Source organism: Mustela nivalis (assembly GCF_964662115.1).
Source record: "Mustela nivalis genome assembly, chromosome: 1".
In the NCBI taxonomy this organism is placed as follows: Eukaryota; Metazoa; Chordata; class Mammalia; order Carnivora; family Mustelidae; genus Mustela; species Mustela nivalis.
Window position 1 is genome coordinate 203,034,051 of NC_139020.1, and position 27,705 is coordinate 203,061,755.

The 27,705-nt window shown below is 54.4% G+C and overlaps 1 protein-coding gene across 25 annotated transcripts in view; it reads right to left on the minus strand.

Moving 5' to 3' along the window:
* The window catches only part of MYO9B (myosin IXB), an 84,873-nt gene that overhangs the window by 55,415 nt on the left and 1,753 nt on the right, over positions 1-27,705 (minus strand). For all 25 annotated transcript variants that reach the window (XM_082707526.1, XM_082707536.1, XM_082707522.1 and 22 more), the window contains exon 2: positions 9,986-10,881. In XM_082707526.1, the coding sequence (XP_082563652.1) occupies positions 9,986-10,825 (840 nt within the window). In that variant the 5' untranslated portion in view covers positions 10,826-10,881. The remainder of the gene's footprint in view (positions 1-9,985; positions 10,882-27,705) is intronic.

Genomic DNA, 27,705 nt, shown 5'->3' on the forward strand with positions numbered 1-27,705 from the left:
CCTGACCCCTCCAAACCACTTTAAGACTGTATAGTTCTGGAGTGCCTCAGTGGCTCAGTCTGTTAAGCGTCTGCCCCACATCCTGCCCAGGGTCCTGGGATCGAGCCCCACGTCGGGCTCCCTGCTCGGAGGACAGCCTGCTACTCCCTCTCCCTCTGCCCCTTCCCTCTGCTTGTGCTCTCTTGCTGTCTCTCAAATAAATAAATACAATCTTAAAAAAAAAAAAGACTCTGCAGTCTGACTCCAGTTCTGATGTGTGGGTTTTTTTCTCCCACACCAAGCTCTCCTCCAACATCGGCTGGGTGTCCTACGATTCAACTCAATTCTGACAGTTTCCCCTGAGACAGTAGCAGCTGCCACAGGTTAAGGTTTCAGTCCTCCAAAGTCTGCATATACTCCCCCCTTCAGAGGCCACCTGGAAAGTTGTTACCCATGCTTCCGACCGACTGGCTATCCGTCAGAGGTTCCTACACCCCCCTCTTCGGGGTTGATGAATCTGCAAGAGCGATTTGCAGAACCTGGGAAACCAGTTTATTCGCTCCATTTCCGGTTTCTTATAAAAGGTTAAAGCTCAGGACTAGCCAGATGGAGGAGACACATGGCGCAGGGTATGAGGGACTCTGCCATGTCCCGAGCGCGCCACCCTCCCAGCACCTCCACGGAGTCACCAGCTCAGAAGCCCTCGACTCCCTCCCTTTGTGTTCTTCTGGAGGCTCCATCACATAGGCACGGCAGGTTAAATCATTGGCTGTTGCTGACTGATTTCAACCTCTGGCTCTTCTTCCCCTCCCCAGAGGTCAGGGGCATGGCTGAAAGTTCCAACCTTTTAATCACGTGGTTGGTTCCCCTGGCAACCAGCCCCCATCCTTAGGTGCATTCCAGAAATCACCTCGTTGATATAACCGCCTTGTTATTCTCATCACTTTGCAAATTCTAAGAGTTTTCAGAGTTCTGGGCCAGGAACAGGAGTTAAACCAAACATCTACTTATTACAAGTCACAATACTACACACTCCGCTATGGGTAGATGTTTACGAACGCATGTATCTATACCTGGCGTGAATAGAAAATGCAGAAAGATTTCGGTTGGTGATAGCAGTTCTCTGGAATGAGGGTGGAAACCTGGTTTCCTACATTTGAGGAAGAATTGCTGAGCAGAGGGTGAGAAGAGGGCATGAAGAAAGTTAACTGTGGCAAGTTCCAGAATGTTCTACATGAATGTACAGGTATGAGGGGTCAGCTAACCTTTCCTATTGAGGGTCAAGTGGCAGACATGCTTGGTTTTGTGGGCTCTCTGGTTGTCTCTGCTGCAAAGGCTCTGCGCTCAGCCTTTGTGAAAGGCAGGGTGAAAATCCACCACAGACAATACGTAAATGAGGAGGCATGGCTATGTGCCAATAAAACTTTATTTATAGCAACAGGTCCTGGCAGGTTTAACCTGCGGGCTATAGTTTGCCAATTCCTGCTACGTACAAAAAGAAATCATACTTCAAATAAGGAAAAAAGATACTTTAGACGAGCAGCAGCAGCATTTTATGAAAAAAAAAAAAAAAAAAGCAAAGAAAAGCACCTGGGTAGAACCAAAAGCAGTGACAAAATGTGTCATGATTTTGCCAAATTGGGGCAGAGAACCACGTGTGCTCCCCAGTGGTACAAACCACGATGGTGGGCCGGGCGGGCTTCCTGCTGGGGACTCACTTGAAGGAGACATGAGGCAAACCACAACACTTGCTGTTAGGTTCTGAAAGTCACACCGGGAAGACGGGGGCGGGGGGGGGGGGTGGGCGGGATGACGGAATTCCAGGTTTTAGGAAGCAGCCCGAACCGCAACAGAAACCCACTCGCCTGCTCTCATGGAGGTCCCTGCAGTCAGACCCGCAGGGAGCGAGCGTGTGACTTCTCGGCTCTGGGGGGCCTCGAGTGGGGTTATCGACAAGCAGCTCGTAAAATATCCCTTTTAAGATGTTACTCAAGGGCCAACTCCAAGGCCAAACCCAAGTGTATTCGGGTGGCAACAAAGACGCGAGGTGATTTCTGGTCTCAGGGCAGGGCGGATGGGGGGCTGTGACCATTTGGGAGGCTCTGGCTGAAGCAGCACTGGCCTCCTTTTTCCGGGAATGACCAAGAAAGCCAGCAGGAGACTGGACCCCTGCCTGCCAGCCGCCCTGAGTGCCGGGGCTGAATATAGTTGATGTGTAAGCACAATGGTGTAATGTTACCCAAAAAAATAAATAAATAAACAAAAATAAAAAAAAATCTGAAGTTATTTGGGTATAAAACATCTGTGCCACTGAAATCGCTCTTGGCATGCAGTCAAGCTAAAACTGACTATCAGTGGGGGCAACTCAGCCCTACCAGGGGACATCTGGTGATGCCTGGACACTGCTCTGCTCTGGTTGTCCTGACCGGAGTGGGGACTGCTCCTCGCACGTGATGGGTCGAGGCCAGGTTTGCCACTCAACGTCCTCTAGCATACAGGATGGCTCTTACGACGGGGAGTGATCCGGCCCCACGTGGGTGGCCTCCATCTCTGTGTGTTTCTATCTGCAAGGTCTGAAGCCGACCCCACACGACCCCACACAGGCGTTGCTCATCCTCTTGGCCCCTGTGGGCTTTGCCCTGCCCCACCCCCTTCCTGCTCCAGGTTCTGGCTTTAGCTCCTACCTTCCTTCAGGCTGCTCTGCCGACCTGGACTCCCTGCTCCTGCCAATGACTCCCCCGGGGAGGCCATACTGGGGACAGAATCAGCCAGAGATTTGACTCCTTACTCTGTGCACCCACCCGAGCGGGACCCACCTGCCTCCTGGGCTCTCAGCAGCCCGGGCTCTAGCACCTTCTCTCATTCTTGCACCACCCAATCTCCCTACAAGGCCCACTGCCCCGGGACTCCACCCCGGCTCTCCTTTTCCCTCCCGTTGATGGCTGACGCTGCTGTTCGCATCGGTGACCTTCCAGCCACCCAGCCTCAAGGATGGCCCAGAACAGCTTGAGCTGGCGTGCGGTGGATGCCTTCTGGGAGCTCTAAGTCTGTCCCACTCCCCCGGCTAAGCTGCATACCCACTGGAGCTCACCCTAACTCAGGAGTATCTGGGGACTCCAGCCCAAGGCCCAAGGTGGCCTGTGAACCCAGACTCACCCTGGACTTGTCTGGTCAGCATACTCTAGAACATCTCATGCTGCTGCCTTAGGCCCTCTCTAGCCCATGCCCCACCCCCTACCAGCAGCCAAGCTTCCCCTCGACGGACCCAACGAACAAGTGTTCTTAGGACTCTCACCCCAAAACACCTCCATATCCACGTCCAGTAAACACATCCTGGCTTTGGGGGCCCTCAGATCTGGGAAGGGGAGGGGTACCAGATAAAGGCTGCTGCCCCAAACACGTCTCCTGCTGCAAGGGCTCTGGGTCTTCCTTGTGGGTGTGCAACACCAACCTCTTCCCTCCTTGCTCCCCATCCTGGGCCTCCTCCCTGCTGTGTGGCCCATGCCCTGAAAGGGGCCCCTGGAGATCTGTCCTTGGCCACCTGTCCCTTTCTCAACCCTGGCTCCTTCTGGCAAGCTCGATGCCCCACCCCCCCGCCCCCCGCTGCTAACACACAAAGGGCAGGGGGCAGCACCCAGCCAAGAGGCACCCCAGCTGGCCACCTGCTCGTGGCCCCTCTGCCCGTGGAGCCTGTTGGGTCACGTGACTGGACTACCTCTAAGGCCCAAAAGCACTGGGGGCAAGGGATCTTTGTGCTGCCCGTGCTCAGGTCCTCCCCCGGATGACAGCAGTCCACATCAGCCCCCAGAAGCAGCTCCAGGCAGACTGTGCGGCCACCTCGGACCCTGTCCCGCCAACAGCGTATGTGAATGTTCTCATCTGCTGCCGGGGGCCCTGGGTGGCTGGCCCTGTGTGCTCACTGCCCACTGACTGCCAGCCTCCCTCTGCCTGCTATCCTCTTAGCAGGTGCTGCAGGCACACACAGATGGGTGACATGGACAACAGAAGATGATGACCCAGGTGTGTCTACCGGCCCCATCCTGCCCTCGACCCACCCAGGAGGGCCCCAAATGTCCAGAGCAGGCTGCTGGCCGGGCAAGCACAAGCGCCTCCACTGCTCCGGTCCACCCCCATCCTCCCCGATGATCCCTTTCATCCTCCCATCCATCCTCCTGTCACTGCTGGGGGGGCGGGGCCTGGCCAGGGCAGGGAGGGGCCAGGGTGCAGGAGGAAAGCCAACTGCAGACTCAGCCGGAGGAAGGAATGCAGTCCTGGGACGACTGGTGAGAGAGGAACCAAGTGGGGCCTTAGCCGCAGGACGGAGTATTACTCAGCTATAGAAAGGAATGAAGCCCTGATTCATGCTACGGCGTGGGTGCACCTCGAGAACATCGCGCCGAGTGAGAGGAGTCAGACACAAAAGGCCACACAGTGTCGGATCCCGCTGATAGGAAGCGCCCGGAACAGGCAATTCCACGGAGAGAGCAAGTCGACTCGTGGTTGCCAGGGGCTGGGGGAGAGCGATGGGGAGTGACTGCTCGTGGTGTTTCTTTTTGGGGGGATGGGAATGTTCTAGAACTAGAGAGAGCTGAGGGCTGCACAACATAAATTGATGTACTGAACAGGACTGAATCGTGCGCTTCAAATGGGTGAAGTAGGTCTCAAGAAAGCTCAACCCTAACCGTAGAAGCATATGGACCCCTGTTTCTGGAACCTCTGTCACCCTGGCCGAGTGGCTTCCCTTGTGTGCCCCTAACACTGGGCAGAGGCTGGCCCGTCCGTGCAGTTGTGGGAATGAAGGGTATGGCCTGGGCAGGCGTCCCTGAGTGCAAAAGGTACAGTGGATAATGGCGAATGGTTCTGGGTGACCTCTCTGGGTGAGCTGAACCCGTGTTAATACATAGTCGTGGGAACAGACCCAGTAGCCTGGTGGGTGGAGGGGGGCTAGGAGCCTCCTGAGGCCACATGAGACTGGGGTTGTGGGTCCTAAAAGGGGACTGGTGCTCAGGACTGAGGTTGGCGTCGACACTAGTCCCAGGACTGGGTCCTTCAGGGCCCCTAGCTTTGAGTTGGGGGCAGCGGTGAGCTCCAGGCCCCCCTGGGTCCCACATCTTGCTGTCCCAGGTCACTGGCCTCCCCCTGTGGGTGTGGCAGGTGGCTCAGGGTGTCTCAGCCTCCCACCTCTGTGTGCCAGGTCACAGTGGCTACGCGAAGGCTCAGAACCCCAGCCTTTGACTGCTTGGGAAAATGGCCCAGCCAGCAAGCAAGCATCCTTGTTTCATTTCTGCTTTCGAAATTAAAAAACCCTGTGCACATCAGCAAATGCTGGTACAGTTCAGGAAAGAGAACACCAACCCTGAGGCCCTGAGGCCCTGACGCTGAGGTCTGCGGGTCTGGGGAGAAGAGCATGCCTGGGCACGCTCTGTGGCCAGCCCTGCGGCCGAGGCCTCGGTGGCTGCGTCTAGAGTCACCAAGTTCTCTGAGGGCCCCCCGGGATGGGCAGTGGACCCAAGCGCACAGGAGGGAGGACCCCAAGTCCCTCACTATGCTAGTGAGGCTGCCTGCTGCGCCCTCAGCGTTTCTGAGAGAAAACAACAGTCCCCCACAAATGTCACTTTCCTGGAGGCAGTGCAGAGGCCAGGCTGCGGGAAGGCAGAGTAGGGCCTAGTGACATCGTGTGAAACAGTGACCATAAGTGACAGTAACAGTTAACTGCAGTGGTAGGCAGATCAGCTGATTGGAACTGGCTTCCACAGTGCCCCCTTCCTGTTTTCTGGTCAGAATTGCACAGCGAAGCTGCAACCCACAGCACCGGTGGGGGGGATGGGAGGCCGACATGCAAACCTCAAAACAATTCAACTTCTCCTTTCAGGGAGCTGAGAAAAAGTCCCAAATGCTACAAGAGGTGTCAATCTTGGGCCTTCTTCAGTCCTGGCCAAGGGGAGAGGAAATCTTAATGAAGACCATAGAGAGGTACCATGAACTCAGGCTCAGACCCCAGCAGGGTTCCCACCACCATCCAGCCATGGCTGCCTGCGGTGTGGCCTGGGGAACCCAGACAGCAGTGGTTTGACTTATGTCCCTTCCAAAGATACTCTCCCTGGAACCCATTATGAAGGAACCTTATTTGGAAATAGGGATTCTGGAGACATAACTAAAATAAGGATTTTGAGGTGATATCATCCAGATTTACAGTGGGTCCTGAATCTAATGACAAGTGTCCTTACGTGAGAAAGAAAACCAGACAGAGACACAAAGGGATGAAGACCACAGGAAGGTAGAGGCAGAAAAATAGGAGAGATGATACCACAAGCTGAGCGACAAACACCAAAGGGTGTGCTGGTGGCCATCAAAAAGCCGGAGAAGGGCCTGGGACAGATTCTCCCTTCAGAGTCTCCAGAAGGATCCCACCACGCCCACAACTTAATTTTAGACTTCCAACCTCCAGCACTGTGACAAATCAATTCCTGTTTGTTTCAAGCACCCACCCCACCCCGTGTTTGTGGTACTTTGTGACAGTAGCCCCAGGGCATTTGCACACCGCATGTCTTTCTCGGACCATCATTCCTCATCTTTAAAATGGGCAGTTTTCCATCTGGAAACTGGACCCAAAGGCACAATAACAAATTATTCCTGTTATTAGAAAGTGACCCTTGGCTTAGCTCAGAATGGCTGGAACTTGTGAACAGTTTTAAACGCTCAGCGCTGGAAAGACTTGATCTCGTGGGATCCAGAGCTGTGACTCTAAGACTGTCGTTCCCACCTGGGGAATAATCTGTCCCCAGGGGACACCGCGTGATGTCTGGGGACATTTTCAGTTGTCACATCGGTGGGGGGGGAGGGGTAGGCTGCATTGCTGGCATCTGTTGGGTGAAGGCCAGGAGTACGGCTCAGCGTCCTGCCATGCAGAGGACTGCCCCGTCAGGGAATGGCGCAGCCACAGACGTCAGTGGTGCTCTGGCTGAGAAGCCCAGCTCCAAACTAAAACAATCTTCTCCCTTTCCAAACGGTCGCCCCAGGAAGCACGTTTATGGCCATGACGTGGTTTTGGCTCCAGTCTGTTTTGGAAGCCAGCGTGGGCACCGCCCTCTAGCAGCTTCTACCCTAACCGCTCGGGAAATTTTGGCCTCTCCGGCTCACACTGCGGAGGCCAGAGGGAGGCAGCCGGGCGGGGTTGGGGGCATCTGACTCACGAGGTGCAGACACTAGGCAAGAAGGGTGACTAATGGCCCTCCAAGAATGTGCCAGAATCCCATGGGGCAACTTCAGGGGAGGAGCTCCCAGGATGACTACTGATCAGGGGCAGCCCTCAGGGAAGGAGGCATTGGGGTGGCTCCCAGCTCTCGCTCACCCCACAGGGGCTTGCTGTGGGCAGACTTGTCACCAACGATGTCCATGTCCGGACCCCTCTGAATGGAGCCTTATTTGGAAATGGGGTCTTTGCTGATGGAACTAGTTAGGATGAGGTCATTCTGGGTTAGGGCGGGCCCTAAATCCAATGCCTGACGTCACTGTCAGAGGAGGCCATGTGGCCAGAGGCTGCAATGGGGGGGGGGGCAGAGTGGTGGGGCCAAGAACCAAGGAACGTTAGAGCCTCTAGAAGCGGGAAGAGGTGACAGGCAGGACACTCCCTTGAATCCCTCTCTGGGAGAGAAGAGGTTTCTGTTGTTCGAAGCCACCCGGTTTGTGACCATTCGTTACAGGAGCCATCGGATCTCAGCCCGCCACCCTGCATTATCCTCGGCCAGGAAAGGAAATGGCACCACAGGGCCAAACCTGTCTCTTCACCGTACTGTGTTGAGGCCTCTGGGCTCAGAGTCCACATGGAGCAGGGACACAGCCGCCCGCCTGCCCGGTTCGGTGAGGGGTAAATGGTCCCCTCGGTGGAACACCTGATTTGGTAAATGCCAGATCCGCCCTCTTGTGCCTGCACAGCTGACATCACCGACGGCCTGCTCCATTTCATCTCTGACCTGCCGGGGCCCCTGCCTGGTGCTGAGGCCAAGTTCTGGAGTGGGGATGGAGTCAGGTCACCCTACACACCCTGCGTAGCTCCCAAGTCACACACACTCTGTGGCTTACAAGGTCCCAAACGATCTGCTCATCACCTCCCTATCACCTCCCTGTCCCCACTGCCTCCTGCTCTGCCCCTTGCTTACTCTGCGCTGGCCCCATCTTATGCCCTGCAGGCCCCCTGCCTTATTCTAGCTCGAGGCACAGTCTGGCCTCCCAGCCTTTGCGTGGGCTCACATGACCTCCTTCTGGGCCCAGCTCGCCCAGAGTCACCTCTCTCCTCCCTTATGCCTTCCTCCTTGGGCATGCCTGCTGTTCTCATCAGTACCTGGCTGGCATATGAGGCCCACTGCTTATTTTGCGGCCTGCCTCCTCATTACTAGGGCGACCCTTTGTGTAGGTTTGGGCCAGCACATAGCCAGGGGCCTAGAACGGTGCCTGGTACACAGCAGACATGCTCACAGAGTAATCTGCAGAAGACACAGAATATCAAAACAAAGGAGGCAAGACATGCAGGGTACACAGCATTAAAGAGAAAAACACACTTTGTGGCTGATTACTCCGTAGTTTTTAAAACATTTGCATGAAAAAACGACTGTAAGTATATACAGAAGAAACCGGCTGGCTATACGTGTTGGTCCAGGGTCAGACTGCACAACCCCAACTAATTTCTTGCTGATGATCTCAGCGATCATCCGAAAGGAAGAAGAACTGAAATGTATTCGGCAGGCAAAGCCCAGACAGCCTTTCGGTGAATCTGCATGGCAGCAAGGGGGCTGCGTCAGCCTTCGACTTAGGAGGTCGGGGGGATCAGCCACAGGTCAGAGGCCAACCCTTTGGGATGGGTAGGTCCCCCCTCCGCCAAAAGGACAGTCTAGGGTCCTGTGGAGGGACAGACTACAGCACACCCAGATGATGTGGCACTACTCAGCGATACAAAGACATGAGCTCTCTCGGGCCACTAAGGAACCTTGAATGTCTGTTACTAACGGAAAGAAGCTGGTCTGAAAAGGCTACGGCCAGGATGAATCCAACTCTGTGGCATTTGGGAAAAGGCAAGAGACATGGATGCATCTGGTCCCAAGACCCCAAGAGTGAGGGATGCTGTGTGGTCACTGCCACCGCCCCTGCGTCCAGAAGGCTCAGCCACAGTGTTGCCCATGGCTTGAGTCTGGACAATGGGGACACTGGACGGAGGGTCTAGTGATGGAGGGTGCTTCCTCCCCCACTGCCTTTATGGTGATGCCAGGAGGCCCCCTCCCTCGGCGTCACTATCTCCTGGCCCCCAGGCCTGCATCCTGCCTTGCTGGCTGCCTTGTGTACCAGGGGCTCCATCATCGACTATACCTAGCTGTGAATCGCTCAGTTTGGACACATCACCCTTTTCTTTCTGGGAGCGGGAGTATAGACTACTATCCCGTAGGCATCAATCATGTATTAATCGGGGCCTCCCCCCCCTACATTCTGATACTTTGGATCAGGGGACCTGGCTGACCTTGAAGAAGGACTGCCCCTCCCAGAGCTAGCTAACCATTGTGTGCTGTGCTCTGCATCTGCAAAAAAGCCATTCCGGAGCCCATCCACCACTGCCACGTCTCTTCTTAGGTTGTGGCACTCTGGGCCGCTAGCTCCTACCCTGATCACCCCAGGACCAGGTCCCAGTCCACCAGGATAGCCCCCGTTTCTCAGATCCCTAGAATTATTCAACCGAGCCAATCCTAAGCCTGCTGACCCCAGCTGACCTGTTCCTTCCCGTGAAAACCACAGCGGAGACTCTCCCCACACTTCCCCTAGCCCAGCTGTCACCCCACGGCCCTGGTGCTCCCGACATGGCTTGCTGAGTGCCCTCCATGCCTCCCAGGTTCTAGGAAACCGAAAGTAAGCATAATCAACAATCTGCCCGAGGGTGGTGGTCTCACTGGACCAGAACAAGAACAAAACCCAGGCTTTCTAAGGCAGAGGGCCGGCCCCTCCCACCAACGGCCCGGCTCACCTCTAGCACGGGGCCGGCACCCAGGATGGTCCTCTCGACACCGCTGGCGTAGCCCTTCTGGCTCAGCGCGGTGAGGCAGTGGATCAAGAAGTTGGTGCTCTGCGTCTTGCCCGAGCCGCTCTCGCCCGAGATCACGATGCACTGGTTGACCTGCTTCCGGAGCATGGCATAGTAGGCCACGTCGGCCAGTGCGAACACGTGCGGTTCCAGCTTGCCCAGCTGCTGGTTCTCATACATCTTCACGTACTTGGGGTTGTAGATGGGGAGGAACTTGAAGGGGTTCACGGCTACCAGGATGCTGCCCGCGTAAGTGTAGATCTTCTGCTGCAGGAAGCGGTGCCTGAGGTTTTTCAGGAGGTTCTCCTCTGTCAGCTCGGGGAGGTTGCACAGATCGTCAAAGTCTGCCTGCTGCCGGGGCAGGAGGCCGCGCTCCACCAGGCGCCGGGTGGCTGTGGCCTGGGCCACCAGCTGCATTTGCACGTACTTGATGGTGCCGTCCGCGTTGCGCTCCTGCAGCAGGAAGTAGTAGCCGTCCTCCTGCGGGTGCTCGTCCTGGGCCCGCCGGGGCCACAGCAGCACGCGGTGCACGGGCGAGTCGTTGGCATCCAGCACCCACTCCTCCCCACCTGTCTCCTTCACCTCCACCAGCACGTAGCACTTGGTGCCGTCCAGCTGCAGGATGGCGACGGCATCCTGGATGACGTCGGAAGTGGTGCTGTCCTTGGTGGCGGTCACGCGGCACGAGGCCCGGCTCTCGCTGGTGGCCAGCTGCGGGTAGATGCGCAGGTGGTAGGCCGCCTGCCCCGCGCGGCCGGAGCTGCCTGCCTCGTTCACACTCATCCTGCCGGCGGCCTGGCCTCAGCATGCCTCCCGGGCTCGGGGCGCGCGTCCTGGAGCTGGAAGGGAGGGGGTGGCACGGTCAGAGTGGTGGTGGAGCGGGGTGGTGGGGGACACCCAACCCTTGCCCCTGACAGGACTCTGTCCAAAAGCAAAAAGAGCACAAGAGTCTCTGTCTGTCCCTAAATGTGACCCAGCCTAAGGTTTGTGACTCTTGGACAGTGACATCATGACACTTCCCACCCCCCCTCTCCGCAAAAGACCAGACTCGTCCCCTAGAGTTTGCTCCATCCCAACCCCTGTTCTTGCCCCCCTCCCCCCAGGGTCAGCCTCTTAGATTTTCAAGTCTAATAGCCATGACCACCTCTTGGTCAAGCCCTTCCCAGCCCACATCCTTCCTGGCCTCTTCTCTCTGACAAAACCTCCCCCAGAAGCTCCTCAAGCTCCCCCGTGGGCCTTGGTTTTGTCCCCAACACACATACGGGGCAGCAGGAGGCATGCTGGGTTGAGCAAGACTGAACCCGCCCCGAAACTCAGGGATTCTGAAACTCCATCAACTGGGGGGGGTGGGATTCATCAGGGAGAGCCCCCAAAAACTGGTTTGGGAGAACTGCTCAGAGTGCATTTGCTTCTAGAACCCATGCCCTCGTTCTAATTGTGACAAGACCATCAGACAGACCCACATCAAGGGCATCCTGCTGGACACCTGGCCAGTCTTCCCCAAGACTGCCAAGGTCTTAAGCAACACAGAAAGACTGAGTTAGCATCCACACAGGAGGAGAATAGAGAGGTATGACAATTTAATCCAATGGGGTTCCCTGGATGGGGTCCTCAACCAGAAAGAGGACATGAATGGGAAGAACCGGTGACAGCCACATAACATCAGGGGGCTGGTGAAGAGCAGCAAACCAATGTGCCTCTCTTAGTCGGACAAATATGCCCTGATCGTGTAAGGTGTTTATAAGATCATCTAAGATTTGGGGAAGCTAGGGGAGGGGTATCGGGGACTCTGTGCAGTCTTTACAACTTTTTGTAGATCTAAAATGACTCTGACATAAAACTTTATTTTTAAAAAATGCATTTGCAGGTGCCTGGGTGGCTCAGTTGGTTGGGCAACTGCCTTCGGCTCAGGTCATGGTCCCGGAGTCCCGGGATCGAGTCCCACCTCGGGCTCCCAGCTCTAAGGGGAGTCTGCTTTGTCCTCTGATCTCTCCCCTCTCATGCTTTCTCTCACTGTCTCTCTCTCAAATAAATAAATAAAATCTTTAAAAAAATGCATTTGCTTCTTAAGACATTGCAGGAAAAAGAAAATGCAGCCAATGTTTCCAACAGTCCATTTTGTGTTTTGGAGTCAGAGACACAAATGCAGTGTGGGTCCTGTGTGGGCTCAGTGTGGGCCACCTAAGGCGCAGCTGAGGATACAAAGATGAACCAGACCTTGGTTCAAAGCCCAGCGGAAGCGGCTGGTATGCAAATGTGAGAGTGTGTCAACCACGCAAACGAGAAGTTACAACTCTTGAGAGCCAGAGAAGGCTTTAGGAGAGTGGCAACATCTAAGAGGGGTTCTGAAGGATGAAGAGGAGTTCGTTCAACAGGGAGGTGAAAGGAGGGAAGAGGGTATGGAAGGCCCACTCCTTGTTTCTGTGGATAGTTTTATTGGAAATGTAGCCCATTCATTTACATATCATCTCTGGTTGCCTTTATTATAACAGCAGGGCTAAACAGTTTTGACAAGGCTGTGTAAGCTTAAGGCCTTGAAAGCCAAATGTACCTATTTTCCAGTCCTTTACAGAAAAAGGAAGTTGGCGGCCTTGGACCCCCAACAGAAGCATGACTCAGCAGAGGAGCGTGAGGGGCGACTGGAGGCTGAGATGCTTCGGATTCTGGGAAACCAAGTCCCGCAGCAGCGTTTGGAGGGTGGGGGAGGGGGAGGCTGAACAAAACTACCCATAATGAAGCTGTTGTGAGAGAGCCCGTGGCCAGCTGTAGGCAGTGGGAATAGGCTAGAAGGTCAGGGGAGGTGGGAATATTTATTTTTTTATTTTTTTGAATATCTACTTTTTAAAATTTTTTCCTAAATTAAGAAATTTTGATGTGTTTTCTTCCAGTTTAACAGATGTTACCTACCTGTTAACAAAACTCGGATTGTTCTCTATGTGATGCATTGGTACACACCCATGTCATAAAACATACCGAAACATATTTTTAATGCTTTCTTGGCATGTCACTGTACACACAAATCGTGAGGCATGGGATTCTTCTGCTACCAGTGGGCAGCTGGTTTTGATTTCTTGGGCACGCATCCTTACACACACCTCTGAGCATTTCCTTAGGGTTGTTGCATTTAAGCCAGATTAGCAGATTGACAGATACAAACGTTGCTAAATGCCTTCAAACAGACACAGGATAAGGCAGACATGCTATATTAGATTACTTAGATTACGTGGTTCATCTACTTTGGATATAATTTAGGCAATTTCTTTAGAAGTTGGTTATACAACTAGATGTGACCCAGCAGTTCCTCTCCTAGGAGTTACTCAAGAGAAATAAAGACGATGTCCCTACAGGGACTGTAAACGAATGGTATTTGTGGCATTGTTTCTAAGAGCTCCACACCGGAAACAACTCAAATGGGTGTTGGCCCACGAATGGAGGAACACACAGGCCACACAATGGGACAATACTCAAGTAGGAGAAGGGACCAACCTCTGATCCTTGCAATAGCACGGAACCACACGGAACAACTTCAGAATCTGCATGCTAAGTGGGAAAAGGACAACAAAAAAACAAAAAACAAAACGTACAGACCCAACAGTACTGCTCCTAGGTATACACCTAAGAGGACTGCAAATAGGTGGAAACAATCCAAGTGTCTACCAGCTGATGAATGAACAGACCCTGGTCCCTCCACACAAAGGAATATTACGCAGCCATAAAAAGGAATGAAGCTCCGATACCCACTACCATTTGGACGGACCTCGAAAACATCGTGTTGAGTGAAAGCAGCCAGACACAAAAGGCCACACAGGGTAGGATCCCATTTAAACAAAACGTTCAGAATAGGCAAATCCATTCAGACAGAAAGCAGATGGGTGGTTGCCAAGGGCTGGAGGGCGGAGGTGGAGGGAATACGAAGTGACTGCTAATGGGGACAGGGGTTCCTTGTAGGGGATAAAATTGTTCTGGACCTAGACAACGGAGGTTGCACAACACCAACAACGTACAAAACACCACTGAATCGAACACTTTAAAATGATGAATCCTATGCTATGTGAATTTCACCTCAGTAAGTTTTTTTTTCCAAGTTTATTTATTATTAAGTAATGTCTGCGCCCAACATGGGACTCCAACTCGCGACCCTAAGATCAAGAGTCACGCTCTTCCGACTGAGCCAGCCAGGCAGCCTCAACCTCAATAAAGTTTTAAAAGTATGATTCCCCGTATGTAGAATTCTAGAAAATGCAGCGTATAGAGACAGAAAGTCCATCAGTGGCTGCTTGGGGACTGGGCAGGCTGGGATGACAAAGGAGCCCACGGAGACTTGTTGGGTGACGAATGCCTTCACCATCTCGGGTGCGGCGGTGGGCTCACGAGTGTTTGCATGCGCCACGATTCGCCAAATTGCACACTTTAAAGAAGTACAATTAGTTTACAGCGTATCAGTTATGGTTAAGAAAGCTCTTTTTAGGGACACCTGGGTGGCTCAGTTGGTTAAGCGGCTGCTTTTAGCTTAGGTCATGATCCCAGCGTCCTGGGATCGAGTCCCACATCGGCTCTTTGCTCAGCAGGGAGTCTGCTTCTCCCTCTGACTCTGCCTGCCATTCTTTGTCTGCCTGTGCTCACTCTCTCTGCCAAATAAAAAAAAAAAACAAAAAAAAACAAAAAAAACACCTCTTTTTAAAAATTACGGGGATTATGGAAGAACCCAGTCCCCCAGGGGAGCCTCTTATAAAAACTGCTTGCTCTCTTTCCAAAATGCCCAACCCCTGAGCCCCATCAATGAGCTCTTGGGATGCCGCGGCACGGGGACTGCCAGAAACCCATGTCAGGTGTTCAAAGGTGACAGGCGGGAGCTGTCTGCCTGGCTGTCCCCTGACCTAACTAGTGCTGATCACAGAACCTTCGAGGGCAGCACTGCACAGCTGTGGAAGGCGGACAGTAGATGCTGCTTCTGAGCCAGGTGAGAAATGCAGGGGCCCGAACCGTGGACATGCACCTTTACCACGGCCATGCGCATGCTCACGAACACACGACTTGTGCAGATGCAGACACACGTGGACATGTATGCCTTTTTGCACGGATACACCCAAACTCATGCGCACACACACCAAAGCCCAGACGGGCGCACGCATTTTCATGTGAACACCTCCACACACGTGCATGCGGATACACACAGGGACACACATGCACACACATACACGTGCACAGAGCCCGGGCTGCAGGCAGAGCCCGCCCCGTCTGTGACTTGCACTTGTGGAGACACGGCTGATGGGCACCACAGCTGCTGGAGGCCACATCTGGCTCACTGACTCCGGGCTCTAGGCTGTCTCACGTCCAAGGTCGGGAATGCGGGTAGTGGGAGGGTCGCACAGACGTGCCTGTTTGGCCTGAGTGAGGAGCTATCAGAGCCTCCGATCCAATCTTGTTCCTGCTTCAGAGACCTCCCCGACCCGCCCTGGCGAGGGCCTGGTCAAGTTCGACGTGCCCAGCTAGATTCAGCCCCAGCCCCATCCTCCAGGGTCAGTCAGTCATCAGATCCCCTCGGAGCCCCACAGGGGATGTTTGCGGCTCTGGGCCCCTTGGTGTAGGGAGCAGAAGACAGCCCCGTGCTCAGAGACTGGGGGCCAGGCGGGCAGTCACAGGACCGGCGGGTGCCTGCCCCACCCCCCAGGCCAGGAGGAAGAAGATAAGACCTGCTCAGGGGGGCTGATGACTACCAGGACTGCAAGGAGGGCTACAACCGAAGAGTAGGGGTAGGCAGGATAGACAGCATCTGGGGTCCCCTGCAGGAGTCCCCACAGGGCCCACCATGTCTATCACGTCTGTATCCTGGGAAATTCCTCTGCCTCAGACCTGTCTTGGGGCCCTCCCCATCCAGCCTGGCCTCACGGGGGCCCTTCTCCCCAGGGAGCCCCCACACTCTCCTTTCCCCTCTTCCAGAATGGTTCATCTAAAGGACGATCCTCCCCCTCAAAACAGTTCCCGTGCCTTAAAACCAAAGACACTAATAAACCCTCTTCCCTGCCCAGGGTAAAGCCTGGTTCACTCCTCCCTTCCACATGACTTGGAGCCAGGCCTTCCCACCCCCTCCTGCCCCTCAACCCAGCATTCCCTCCCGCTACAAATACCACTGTGCCTCTCCCCAAAGATGCCACCATGCTCCCACCAGCACATCTGCCAGCCACCGCCTCTCCTGGTTCTGCTCCAGGGCAGGGACCCCCACCCCCACCCCAAACAACCCAGACTCTGTCCCTGGGGCCTATCCACTCTGCTGCACACTCCCCGGGGCCACGCTCCACTTCCAGCCTGCCATGGGCCACCTTTCCCACCCCTAAACACCCCGAAGGCTTGTTCCCTGCTCCCCCTCCCACATCCTCCCTGACCACATCCTGACTACTGTCACCGTGTCCCCAGAGCTGCCCCCTCTTCTCCCCAGCCAATCAGGAGGGCCCCCAGGTAGAACGTCCTGCCTCTATCCTCCAGGCTGCTGCAGGGGAGCCCCTGGGGACACCGGTCTAGATGTGCCCGGCCTGGCACAGAGCCCCTTTCTACCCAACCAGGCCCAGGCTCAAAGATCAGACCCTGCAGGCTTCTCCAGGCCCACTAGGGAGAAGCTGTCCAAAGCCTCTGACCCACAGCAGAAAGCCTGGTTCTCCTCACCTGGGCTGTGTCCCAATAAGATACCCACCAGGCCTTCACCACAGGCCTGGAGGGCTGCCCACCCCTCCACTCCCAGGTCCCCTGCCCTCTCTTTCCCTCATCCACACCTCAGATGGGGGGCCCCACCCCACCTGGCTGCCTCCCCTGAGTGCTACTCTTGTCCCCTCAGGTCAGAACGCCCTCCGAGCCCCACCCCCCACCAGTCCCAGGTCAACTCTGCTCTCAATGCAAAATCTTAGGGCAGCACAGAGTTCCCTCGCTCCGCAGGTGGCATCATTCCCCCTACAACACTGGGCTGATCTGATCCCCTCTGCATTTTGACCGAGACGCCCCCTCCCCGCCATCACAATCCATTCTGCCAAAGTGACTTCCCGAGAGACCCACCCAAGGGACAGGTCTGCCTGGAGTGGTATAAACATGCCTGCCTCGCTTCCTCGCTGGCACCGAGTGTCAATATTTTCTCAACCCCCAGCCATCCGTGGGCACAAAAGAGCATCCTGTCATTGATGTTCCTTCGACTGTCAGGTGAGGCTTTTAAGAAAACTGTGTGCGCTGAGCAACTATTTTTCTGTTTCTGTTAAGTTGTTCGTGTCCTTTGCCCACTTTTCCCTGCTAACTGTTTTGGAACAGCTCTTTGTATAGGAAGGGTATTAACGGTTTGCCAGGGTCAAGGGCAATTTGCTTTTACTTAGGGTATTTTTGGATACAAATAAGGATTTTCCAGGCAGTCAGATCTGTGGGTGATTTCTTTCATGTCTGCTGCCTACTCCTCTCTCAGGTGATGAACACAAAACTAATATTTTTGGTTCGCATCCCCCTCCTTCCCTGGATTTATTCTTTACCTTTAGGCTCTGATCCAACTGGAAAGTATTCTGGTGGTGTAGGAGTTTCCTAGGGCTGCTGCAATTAAGTACTACAAATTAGGTGGCTTACTACAACAGAAATTTCTTGTCTCACATTTCTGGAGGAGTCCAAAATCAAGGTGTTGGCAGGCAGGGCTGGCTCTTCTGGAGGCTCAGAGGGAGAATCCGTCCCATGCTTCCCCTAGTTTCTAGTAGCTGCTGGCAACCCTCAGCGGTTCCTTGGCTTATAAATGTATCATTCTGACCTCTTCATCCATCACCACGTGGTGTCTTTTGTTTCTGTATCTTTTTTATTTAAATAACTCATTTATTTATTTGAGAGAGAGAGTGAGAGAGCCCGCACATAAGCAGTGGGGAGGGGTAGGGGGAGGAGTAGAGGGAGGGGGAAGCGGACTCCCCGCTGAGCAGGGAACCCGATGCAGGACTCGATCCCAGGACCCTGGGATCATGACCTGAGCCAAAGGCAGACGCTTAACCGACTGAGCTGCCCAGGCGCCCTCGTGTCTTCTCTTCTCATAGAGACACCACCTACTGGATTCAGGATGAGTTCATCTTGAGACCTTTCACTTATCATACCTGCGAAGATCTTATTTCTCATCAAGGTCACATTCTGAGGTTTCAGGTACACAGGAGTTTGGGGGAGACAGGAGTCAACCCAGGATCGTGTGGGAGGTGAAATGGGGGATCCAAGTGATCTCCTTCAATAAAGAATCCTCTCCCCTGATCAGGGAGATTCCTCGGTTTGTTAAATTCAGTATATTAAGTTATTTTACACATGGGGGTCTGCTTCTGGGCTGCTGATGCCTGCACGGTGCCATGATGTTCTGATTATCACAGCTTCAGGGGACATTCTCAAACAATGACATCTCTCTTGGAGGGACTACGCTGTTTTCTCTGGTTTCCAAGCCCCGCCTTCCATCACTGAGTCTCAGCGGAGCCTGAGACCTGGAAGTGAGTCACGCTGTGGCTTCAAGGTCCTGGTCACAAGTGGATGTGAAACCTGTGCCCCAAGAATCCCCAGACTGTGCCCAGAACGCAAGGAAGGAGGTCTGGAACTGGGGGTGGCAGGTCCCTGGACTGAGGGGGACAGGGGGATGGGATGTGGGGGCACCGGGGCAGCTTGGCCAAGTGGTGACCACAGGCTGCAGCCGTACTGGGGGCAGCGGGTCCCGCAAACCCATGTCTTCATCTTCCCTCTGAACCATAATACCATTCCACCCTGCAGCAGATGCTCACCAAAGCAGTCATGGTGTGTGAAGGGGAAGCAAAACCCATCTCCAGACAGATGGGACCAGTCTACCCAGACGGGCATGGGTGACCTGTGTCCTCGTCACCCAACAGAGGCCAGGCTGGCAGACTATAAAGCTGCCCATGGAAAGAGCCAAGAGGCGGAAACAAAATGCCTGTCGGAGGACAAGTGGATGAATCAAATGTGGCCGAGACAGTGGAATATTACTCAGCCGTAAAAAAGGAACAAAGCCCCGACTAACACAAGCTTGGCCATGGGTGGACCTTGAAAACACGGGGGTGAGTGAGAGAAGCCAGATGCAGAAGGCCCCATCGTGTAGGACTCCATTTATGTGAAACATCCAGAACAGGCAAATGCAAAGAGACAGAAAGCAGATGAGAGGTTGTGGGGGGCTGAGGGAAGGAAGGGAGTGACTGCTTGTGCGGACGGAGTTTCCTTTTGAGGGGAAGGAACTGTTCCACATCTAGACAGAGGCAGGGGTTGCATCTATCAAGTGCGAATCCATTCAATGTTACTAACACTAATTCCATGTGCTTTTGCCACAGCCAGAGAAATTCCTGCTGAAAAACCTAAACCCTGGAAAAGTAAAAGGCTTTGCAAACACCACACTTGCATACTTTCTGCCCTTTGAAAAATTCAGGACCTTTCTCTTATATGTTCTTGGAGAAGGGAAAGGCAGGCAAAGCCGGTGGGGGTTGTGCAGTGGGAGGGAACCACACAACCAGAAATTAGGCCCTGGGGGTGAGGGGGCAGGCGTGAACGAGCTGTTCTCGAGGGGCCTGGCCAGGGGCCGGTGCTCAAACACATGCAAGGTTCTGCCTGTCGGCCTGGCAAATAATTCAGAATTCACTGGAAAATAAGGCAGATGGGGGCCTCCAGAAAGAGTAGCGTAGCTGCTTGGTTTATATAAGGCCATAATTTGAAGCCACATGTTTATCAGATGAAATCATTCTCAAGCTAAAAGGAGAAGGCCAGCATTATAGCAGAATCATGTAGGAAGCACTTAGAATTCTGCGCGTTTCTACTTTCCAACGCACACTTCCTTGAGTCTGGGGAGACTTTTGGAGAAGAAACAATCGTGTGAGATGCAAGATGGTAAAGACGGACGCACTGAAGAACAGCCACCCACTCCTCCGGTGTCGGACTCACGCACTACTTCTCAGGGGCGGCAGCTCAGAGCTGGAGGGCAATGGGAGGTCTACACTGGAGTGATATGGCCACACGCCAAGAAACGCCTGGAGCCTCCAGCAGCTGGAGGAGGCAAGGAAGAATCCTCTCCCATCCCTGGCCCTACCTCTGGATCCTTTGGAGGGAGAGGACCGCACTGATGCTTTGATTCTGGACTTATGGCCTCCAGAACTTTGAGAGAATCACTTTCTATTGTTTAAACCACTGGGTTTGCGGCTCCGATTTGTGGCAGCCCCAGGACACGGATCCAAGTGTCCAGAGCAGAAGGTATCAGATGCTCTGGGCAAGTCTCTCATTGGGAGGGACCACTGTCTTTCTTCTGCTTTAGTCTGCGCATCCCGGAGAAGCCCATCCAACACTCTTGAGGGCATGACAGTCCCTTGCTTCCCTAAGTCCTCCCCTCCAAACCTTCCAGTCTTGCCCAACGGGTCTGGGCCCTGGAAACAGCCCCTCCCTCAGGAGGGTGCTGGGGGTGGCATGTTCCACTCAGACAGCTTTCTCCCTGGGGTCTGTGACTACCTCCCGGGCCCCCTCTGAAACGGAAAAGGCTATCATCTTTCATACATTCCATATCATTCTATCGATGAATGTTGCTCCAGCGCAGGCCCTGTGCTCGGCCTGGGGGTGTGACTACGTGGAAGTGAAGGAAGTCGAAGGGGCCTGGCTTTTAGGGAACTTGACAACAAACCAACCCGTGAGCAGAGGGGCACTTGCAACAGCGAGAGCACTGGGGTAAAGGAAAAATCTGGTGTAGCCTTCAACCAGTGATTATCGCCCGAGGGCAAGTCTGTGCGGCCCAGGCGGACACCTGCCTCTGGCTAGAGGCTGGAGACATTCTGATTGTCGCTGCTGGGGGAATAGGGAGGTACTGCTAGAGGGAGGAGGCCGGGCTGCTGCTCTATACCCTACAACATACAGGATGGCCCCCCTACAAACAAAAGCCCCTCCCACCCCAGACATCAGAAGCGCCGCCATGGAGACGGAAATTGACCAGGGCAGGGTGGGCATTCTGGATGAACCAGGAGGCAAGGAAGCGCCCAGAGAGGACAGTTGCTGAGGCCAGTGCAGTTGAGAAGGGGCGGACGGACTGAGCTCTTGGGGAGGGCGGCTGAGCCTAGGGCGGCGAGCGCCAAGGGCAGGGGCAGCTGGAGCTGGCCTCAGAACAAGGGGTCCAGTGTGGCCAGGAAGGCCGAGGCTGGAGGGGGAGGGCCCGAGGTCAGGAAGGTCAGATCCCACAGGGCCTTATGAACGTGGGACAGAGTTTCAATTTTCAGGCAAGTCTGATGGGAGCCTGGCTGGCTGGAGGCATTGAGAATAGGGACGAGACTGACATCTGGAAGGGGTCAACCAGGCTGTATGGGGCAGGTGGGCCATGGGGGGGGGGTGCTGTTGGTCCCCGACTCTAGCAGGGGCCTGGGACAGGGAGGGAGAGGATTGATGGTGGCCAGGGCAGTGGGACACAGGATGGCTCTGGTTACACAAGGAAGGCAGATTTGCGAAGTCTTGGGACTCATGCCTCAGGTCCTTCCCTGGTGACCAGTGGGCTCCCTAAATGGAGTCTCAGAAGTCTCCCAGGGAAGAGGGTTTAGAAAGGCAGAAGAGGCCCCTTTAGGAACCCCTCTCCAAATCCCACAATCCACCTGTTGTCATGCCCAGGTGAAAAGCCACCTTGAGAACCTCCTGTGGGGGGCCACGGTGACCACACCCAAAAGCTCTGCTTGAGACCCTGGCTCAGGAAAAATAAGGGAAAGGGGCCCACGGAGCCCCGCTCTGCTTATAAAGGTGTTCTGGATCTTCATGGACCTCAGGCAGGGCTCCAAGGGGGCTTCTGTGCCAGCCTGGTTGCAAGGGACAGAGTGGGCTCACTCCTCGGCCAAAATGCCCAGCACGGTCAGCCACTCGGGTCCACGGGACCCCCCCCACCCGGAAGACAAGTGTCCTGGGGACTTGGGGAGCAAGTCATGCTTCACTGGCTGCCTCATTCCTGGAACCTGGAGCAAAGCAACTGTTTGCTTGGCTGTTCCTGAGCTCTCTGCAGACTGCAGACTCTCTGAGCTGTTATGACCTCAAAATCCACGGTGCCTCCCACTGGGGGCCCCCCCTCCTTGGTTCTGGTTTCTTCCACAACATCCCCTTTGCCTCACCCCTCCCCAGAGGCCCCGGGGCCCACTGGCTTTAACTTCAAAATGGCGTCTTGGTCTGATAAGACTCTTCCTTCCTTCTAAGACGACTTACTGAGGGGGAATCCACATACCACATACCTCAAGTGTTCGCAGGGCGCGGGGCAGCAGCGTGCGTTGTGTTCAGAGATGCAGAGACGCAGGCCGTCACCACCACACCCACTCCAGAATATTCCCCTCTCAGAAGGGAATCTTAGTTACCCCTCTGTCCTGCCAACGAGACCCTCGAGCCCATCCTCATTTTCTTGTTTCCGTGGAACTGCCTGCGTCACCGGCCCCACTCTGTCCCCCCAACACTTGTGGCTGCAATGTGGGGTCCTCGGGCCCCCAGGGTCGCCTCCTCTCCTCCACCTGTGTCCCTGGGCCTCATGGTCTTCACCTGGGCCGGGATCCTTCCTGGCCGCGCAGCCTAACCTCTGGCCACGCCACCTAACCTCTGGCCACAATGATCTGGTTCCACTTTTCCACCCAGTAAGCTCTCCCAGGCAGCCCACATCCCAGGGTTCTGCCTTGTCAACATCTTTGGTGACGGCCACCAACTGGTTCCCCTCCTAGCCTATCCACAATCATCACAAAGGCAAGGGGTAAAAGGGTCCCTGCGGGCCAGCCACAGGCTTGACACATGGTGTCTCAGCGGCTCTTCTTGCCCTAGAGCTTAGCATTCTTTCTAGAGCCTCAACATTCTTTCAGACGGGCTCTCTCTCCCAGGCTGACTGTGGCCCCAGGAGACATCTAGCAATGACTAGGGACAGTTCTGATTGTTCCGACTAGGGGAAGGGGAGCTTTCCTGGGGTGGGGCTGCAGGAGTGGGTACAGACCAGGGACACTGCTCAGTACCTATCCCAGAGAACAGACCCCCCCAATCCAGAAAATGATTTGGCCCTAGATACCAACAGTGCTGAGACTGATTAATACTATGTTAATTATTTGGGGGAAAAAAAAAAGATTTAGGTCCCTAGCTCATGTACACATCAGGATAAAAGTTCCGATGAGTTAAATGGTACAAACCAGGTGATCTGTCCCAGTATCTGTGAGTTACAACCTCTCTCCCTCCCTACTCGGTGCATTGACCTGTGTGTGGCATCCTCGGACCTCAACGAGGTAACAGAATTATAGAACACAAAGGCTCTTAGGTCTCATAGAACCCCTAAAACAGTCAATCTGGGGTTGGCTTTTCTCTAAGGGGACACTTAGCGATACCCGGAGACATTTTTGCTTCTCACGAGTCAGGGGCGGGAGGGCCGCTGCTAGGTGGACACCAGGGATGCCCAAGACCGGGGACACCCGAGACCCGGGATGCCCATTCAACACACTACGACACACAGGACAATCTCCACCCCAGACAATGACCCAGCCCCAGGCCTCACCAATGCCCAGGAGACATCGGAAGATTCCAAGCCTGAGTTCACCTGATTGCACAATATTGAGAATGAGGGAGCAAGAGAGTGGGCCACCCTCGGGGCTGGACCACCCCAGCTGCCTAGGCCTAGAGACACCTGCCCCAGTTGAGGCTCCTTTCTCTCCCCGGCAGGCCCCCCCCCCCCCCAGCTTCCCCATCTTCATCTCCACTCCCTGCTAAGCCAGCAGGTAGACTCCTATGGGACCACTGAGGGGAGAGACTGGCTTTTTGAGGGTCTGTGGGCAGGGCTTGGCTCTGGCACTTTCTTGTGCCCCCCTCTTTTCTCACTAGTGCCTGATAACCAGCATCTCCACATGACAGCCGAGGAGCCGGTGATCTTCGCTAGCAAGGGCCAGAGACCCTGCTTGCCAGGAAATGAAAGTCCCAGGGGCATCCTGGAGACCTGAGAAGCGCCATCTCCAATCTCGCCCTCGGCTCCCTCTGTTCCGCCCATCCCAGGACAGGATGGAGATGCTCAGGGAGATGAGGGGGTAGATTTGGGGTAAAGCCCCAGTGAGCCTGTCACAGATGCACTGGTCTGACTTCTCCTGTGGGGAGGCAGGGGCGCCAGCCTCTGAGGGAAAGGACCTTGGCTGGGACTTATCGGGGGAGCTCTCATGTGGCCCTCTTCCTCCCCCAACAAGCCCTGTGTGGGTCACAAGCTCACTTGGTGTTGGGTGCCTCTCCGCAGGCATGACTCCTGACATGTGCACTCGGGGCAGAGAGGCAAGGGCCATTCTTTTCTCGCGGTATCCCTGAAAGCCAGCTCTGCACCTGCCTCATTAACACTTTCTGCTGAATGATATTTCAGACCTTCCAGAAACTTCTTTTGTTCAATCACCTATGGCAGCAGCTGGTCCCAAAGTCATTTTGGTTCATTCACAGAGTCGCTTTTAGATCCCCTCCCGTGACCATGGCAACACTGAGGACAGAGACCTCCGCACGCCTAATTATAAACCTTAGCCAGCCCCCAGGCAGGCACACACAGTCTCCCAGGCCTGGCTCTAAATACATCCCTTGTAATGTCACACGAGACCTGCTCCCTCTGAGCAGGGTCCTTGCCTCTCTATCGTCATCCCAACTGTAAGAACATGTGTGGGATCTGGAAGGTTCCTAATGGGACATTTCCAAAGTTGATGTGGCCAACTTGCTCACCACCCTTAAGATGTTTATTTTAGAAGAGTAAGACTAAACAAAATGAACTCTATCGGTGCAATTATTTATCTAAACCTTCTTCACTCAGTAAGAATGCAATTTGTCCCTTACCCAGTATGAGGGGCTGAAGTGGGTCCCAACATACCCCCACTCCCCCATTCATTATGTTGAAGTCCTACTGCCCTGCAGCCCAGAATGTGACTGTATTTGGAGACAGGATCTTTAAAGAGGTGATTCAGTTAAAATGAGGTTATTAGGGTTTGCCCGATCCGATAGGACTAGTGTCCTGACAAGAGAAGATGCGGACACAGGCACGCCCAGAAGGAGGACAGTCTGGGGACACAGGGAGAAGACGGTCAACTACACGCTAAGGAGGGAGACCTTGCAACAGAAGCTCCTCTCAGAGAAAACCAACCCTGCCAACACCTTGATCTTGGACTTCTGGCCTCCAGATTCACGAGACAATAAATTCCTGATGTTTAAGCTGCAGGGTCAGTGCTTCTTTGTCCCAGTGGCCCTGGAAGGCTCATACACTCAGCAGTGACAGTACTGCAGTGCGCGTGGCGGGGTCCCCTCTTACACATAACAATCCCGTGGAGCAGGGCAGAGCTGGGTTATGAACGAGTGAGTCAGACCCGGACAGCTTATTCACTGCTCCGACTAACCCACAGGCCGAGCCTTTGAATCACTACTTTATTTATCATCGGGCAGGGGCGCAGGAAAGTCTCGACGAGGAAATGAGTAGAAGCCAGGCTCATCGGCTGTGTTTCTGAGACATGTCTAATCTCCGAAGCCCTTTCTGGGCCAAAGTGAAAAGAGGTGAAGTGACAGGGCCCGTCGGGGACCCGGTGGTGCTCAGACAGAGCCCTTTGTTCTGCGACTCTGTCCGTCCCGGATGAGGGCAGAGAGAAGGGCCTGTCTTGCTCTGCAGGGAGGCCGAGCAGGGGCTGCCTGGCACAGTTGGATGGGGACGCTGGGCACACAAAGGCCTGGTGGATGGGGACCAGTGGGGGAGGGCAGTGCCCAGACGGGGTCGGGTGGCCCCAGAACGTGCTGTTTCCTCCCACGGAGTTACAGCAGCGATGTCTTGGTTGGGGAACAAGCAGAGGACACACGAAGAGCAAAAGTTAGGCAGTCTGTGCTCGAGGAGCGGCCAGCATCTGCGGCCACGAGGGCAAACGGGAGAAGATAATGTGCCTTCAGGAGCCGCACCGATCTGGGGCCCCTGCCAAAGGAGCACTCGAGAAGAGATCTAATACCTCTAATCTCGGAAGAAAAGCAACAGTTTGTTCTGAGACGAGGGATGATTCCTGCAGAAATCCAGGTCAGTCGTAAGACAAAGAGAAAGACAATGGCATCTGCTGTCCCTATTAGCGAAGAGGGCCCTGGCTCACCTCTCATTCCTTCTCTGCTCTCCGTTCTTGGGGCATGCTGCCCAACTCCCCCTCAGTCCTCTCCCAGTGCTGCCTCCTTCTTGTAATCAGGACTCTAGATTAAGAATTGACCAGAAGGCAGAATTCAGTTGGCAGTCACTCTTCCCCATGCCTGCCCTTGGCAGCAGTTCCCTGGGAGCTGACCAAACACCAAAGACCCACTGAGGCAGAGGTAGGCCTCAGGCAGTAACCAGATTTCACGATGGAGAGGTGGTTCTGTGCCCCAAGAGACACACAGCCACATCTGGGGACATTCTGGGTGGTCACGACTCAGGGGGTGTATGCTATTGGCGTCTACTAGGTGAAGACAAAAGATGTTGCCTGATGTCCTGTAACAGGTGGAACAACCCCCACAGCAAAAAATAATCCAGCCCTAATGTCAATGGTGCTGCAGTTGAGAAACTGTGCTCCTGCAGTTTGGTCTTTGCCAATTTGAGGTTACTAATCATCCTTTGTGTTTCTGGAAAGCCCAGGGAGCCGTCTGTGGCATCGCCGCCTGCCTCAGTTTCCTTTCGGAGAAAAGAACCAGGACTGCTTGCCGCGGGTTGGAATAGAAGAGATGGGTATAAAAGCGCCCATCACAAAGGATGCTCAACAAAGGCGAGAGAAGTGCAGCAATCCGCTCATGCAATTCCCTCTTCCTGGCTTGATTAAGGCCTTCGAGGCCTGGCTTGGACCTTGCCACCTCTTCCAAGGAAACTTGCCAGAATCCCCCAAGCCCTGAAGCTTGCACTGGCCATCCCTGATTCGGTCCCACCACCTCAGTTGCTGTACTGACCACCCACTCTGCATTTCATTATTTCAGTGGGAGGGAGAACACCAGAATGTGCCTCCTCCAGGGCATGAAGGCTCATCTCTGTCCCCATGGCCTAGCCCCCAGCGCTGGAAGGATCAGCACTTGCTGAATTGAACTCCTGAGCCCATGCAAGACACAACTTGGGGGAGACAAGGAAAGGGAAGTGGCAAACTAACAAGCCTCTGTTGGGAACAGAAAATAGATCCTATAGTCAAACAGAAAGGGGACACTCCTGAGTCTCTACGCTCTCCTCTGAGCCAGAAGCCTGGAACTGAGGGAGTCTCACTCAGGGATTTATGACTGGAAAGGTGCAGCTGAAGCTTTGGGAACAGGTATAACGTGCAAAAGCAAACGTGGAATTTGTGGAATTTTCCATGCAAAAGATAAAGGAACAGTAAAAAAGGTCATTTTTGGATACAAACCATACAGTGGAAAGCTGAACCCAAGTGTGATCACCGCAGTGGGGATTCACTATATAAAACATGAGGGGGCTGTGTGCCAGAGACGCTAAGATTGTCAAGATTGGGTTCTAAACCTGAGAAATGCTGACTGAAGGCAACCCATTCATTTTGCGGGTGAAGAAACAGACAACGAGACTTGACGGGAGGTTGGGACTTCTGACTGGAGAGCCTGCCCGGCTGTACTTACTGGGAGACAAGCACCAGTGCCATGCAACCAGAAGATTCCAGTTCTTTTCACTCGGGGGTGTCCTAGCCAGGGCAAACCCATACTCAATGTCT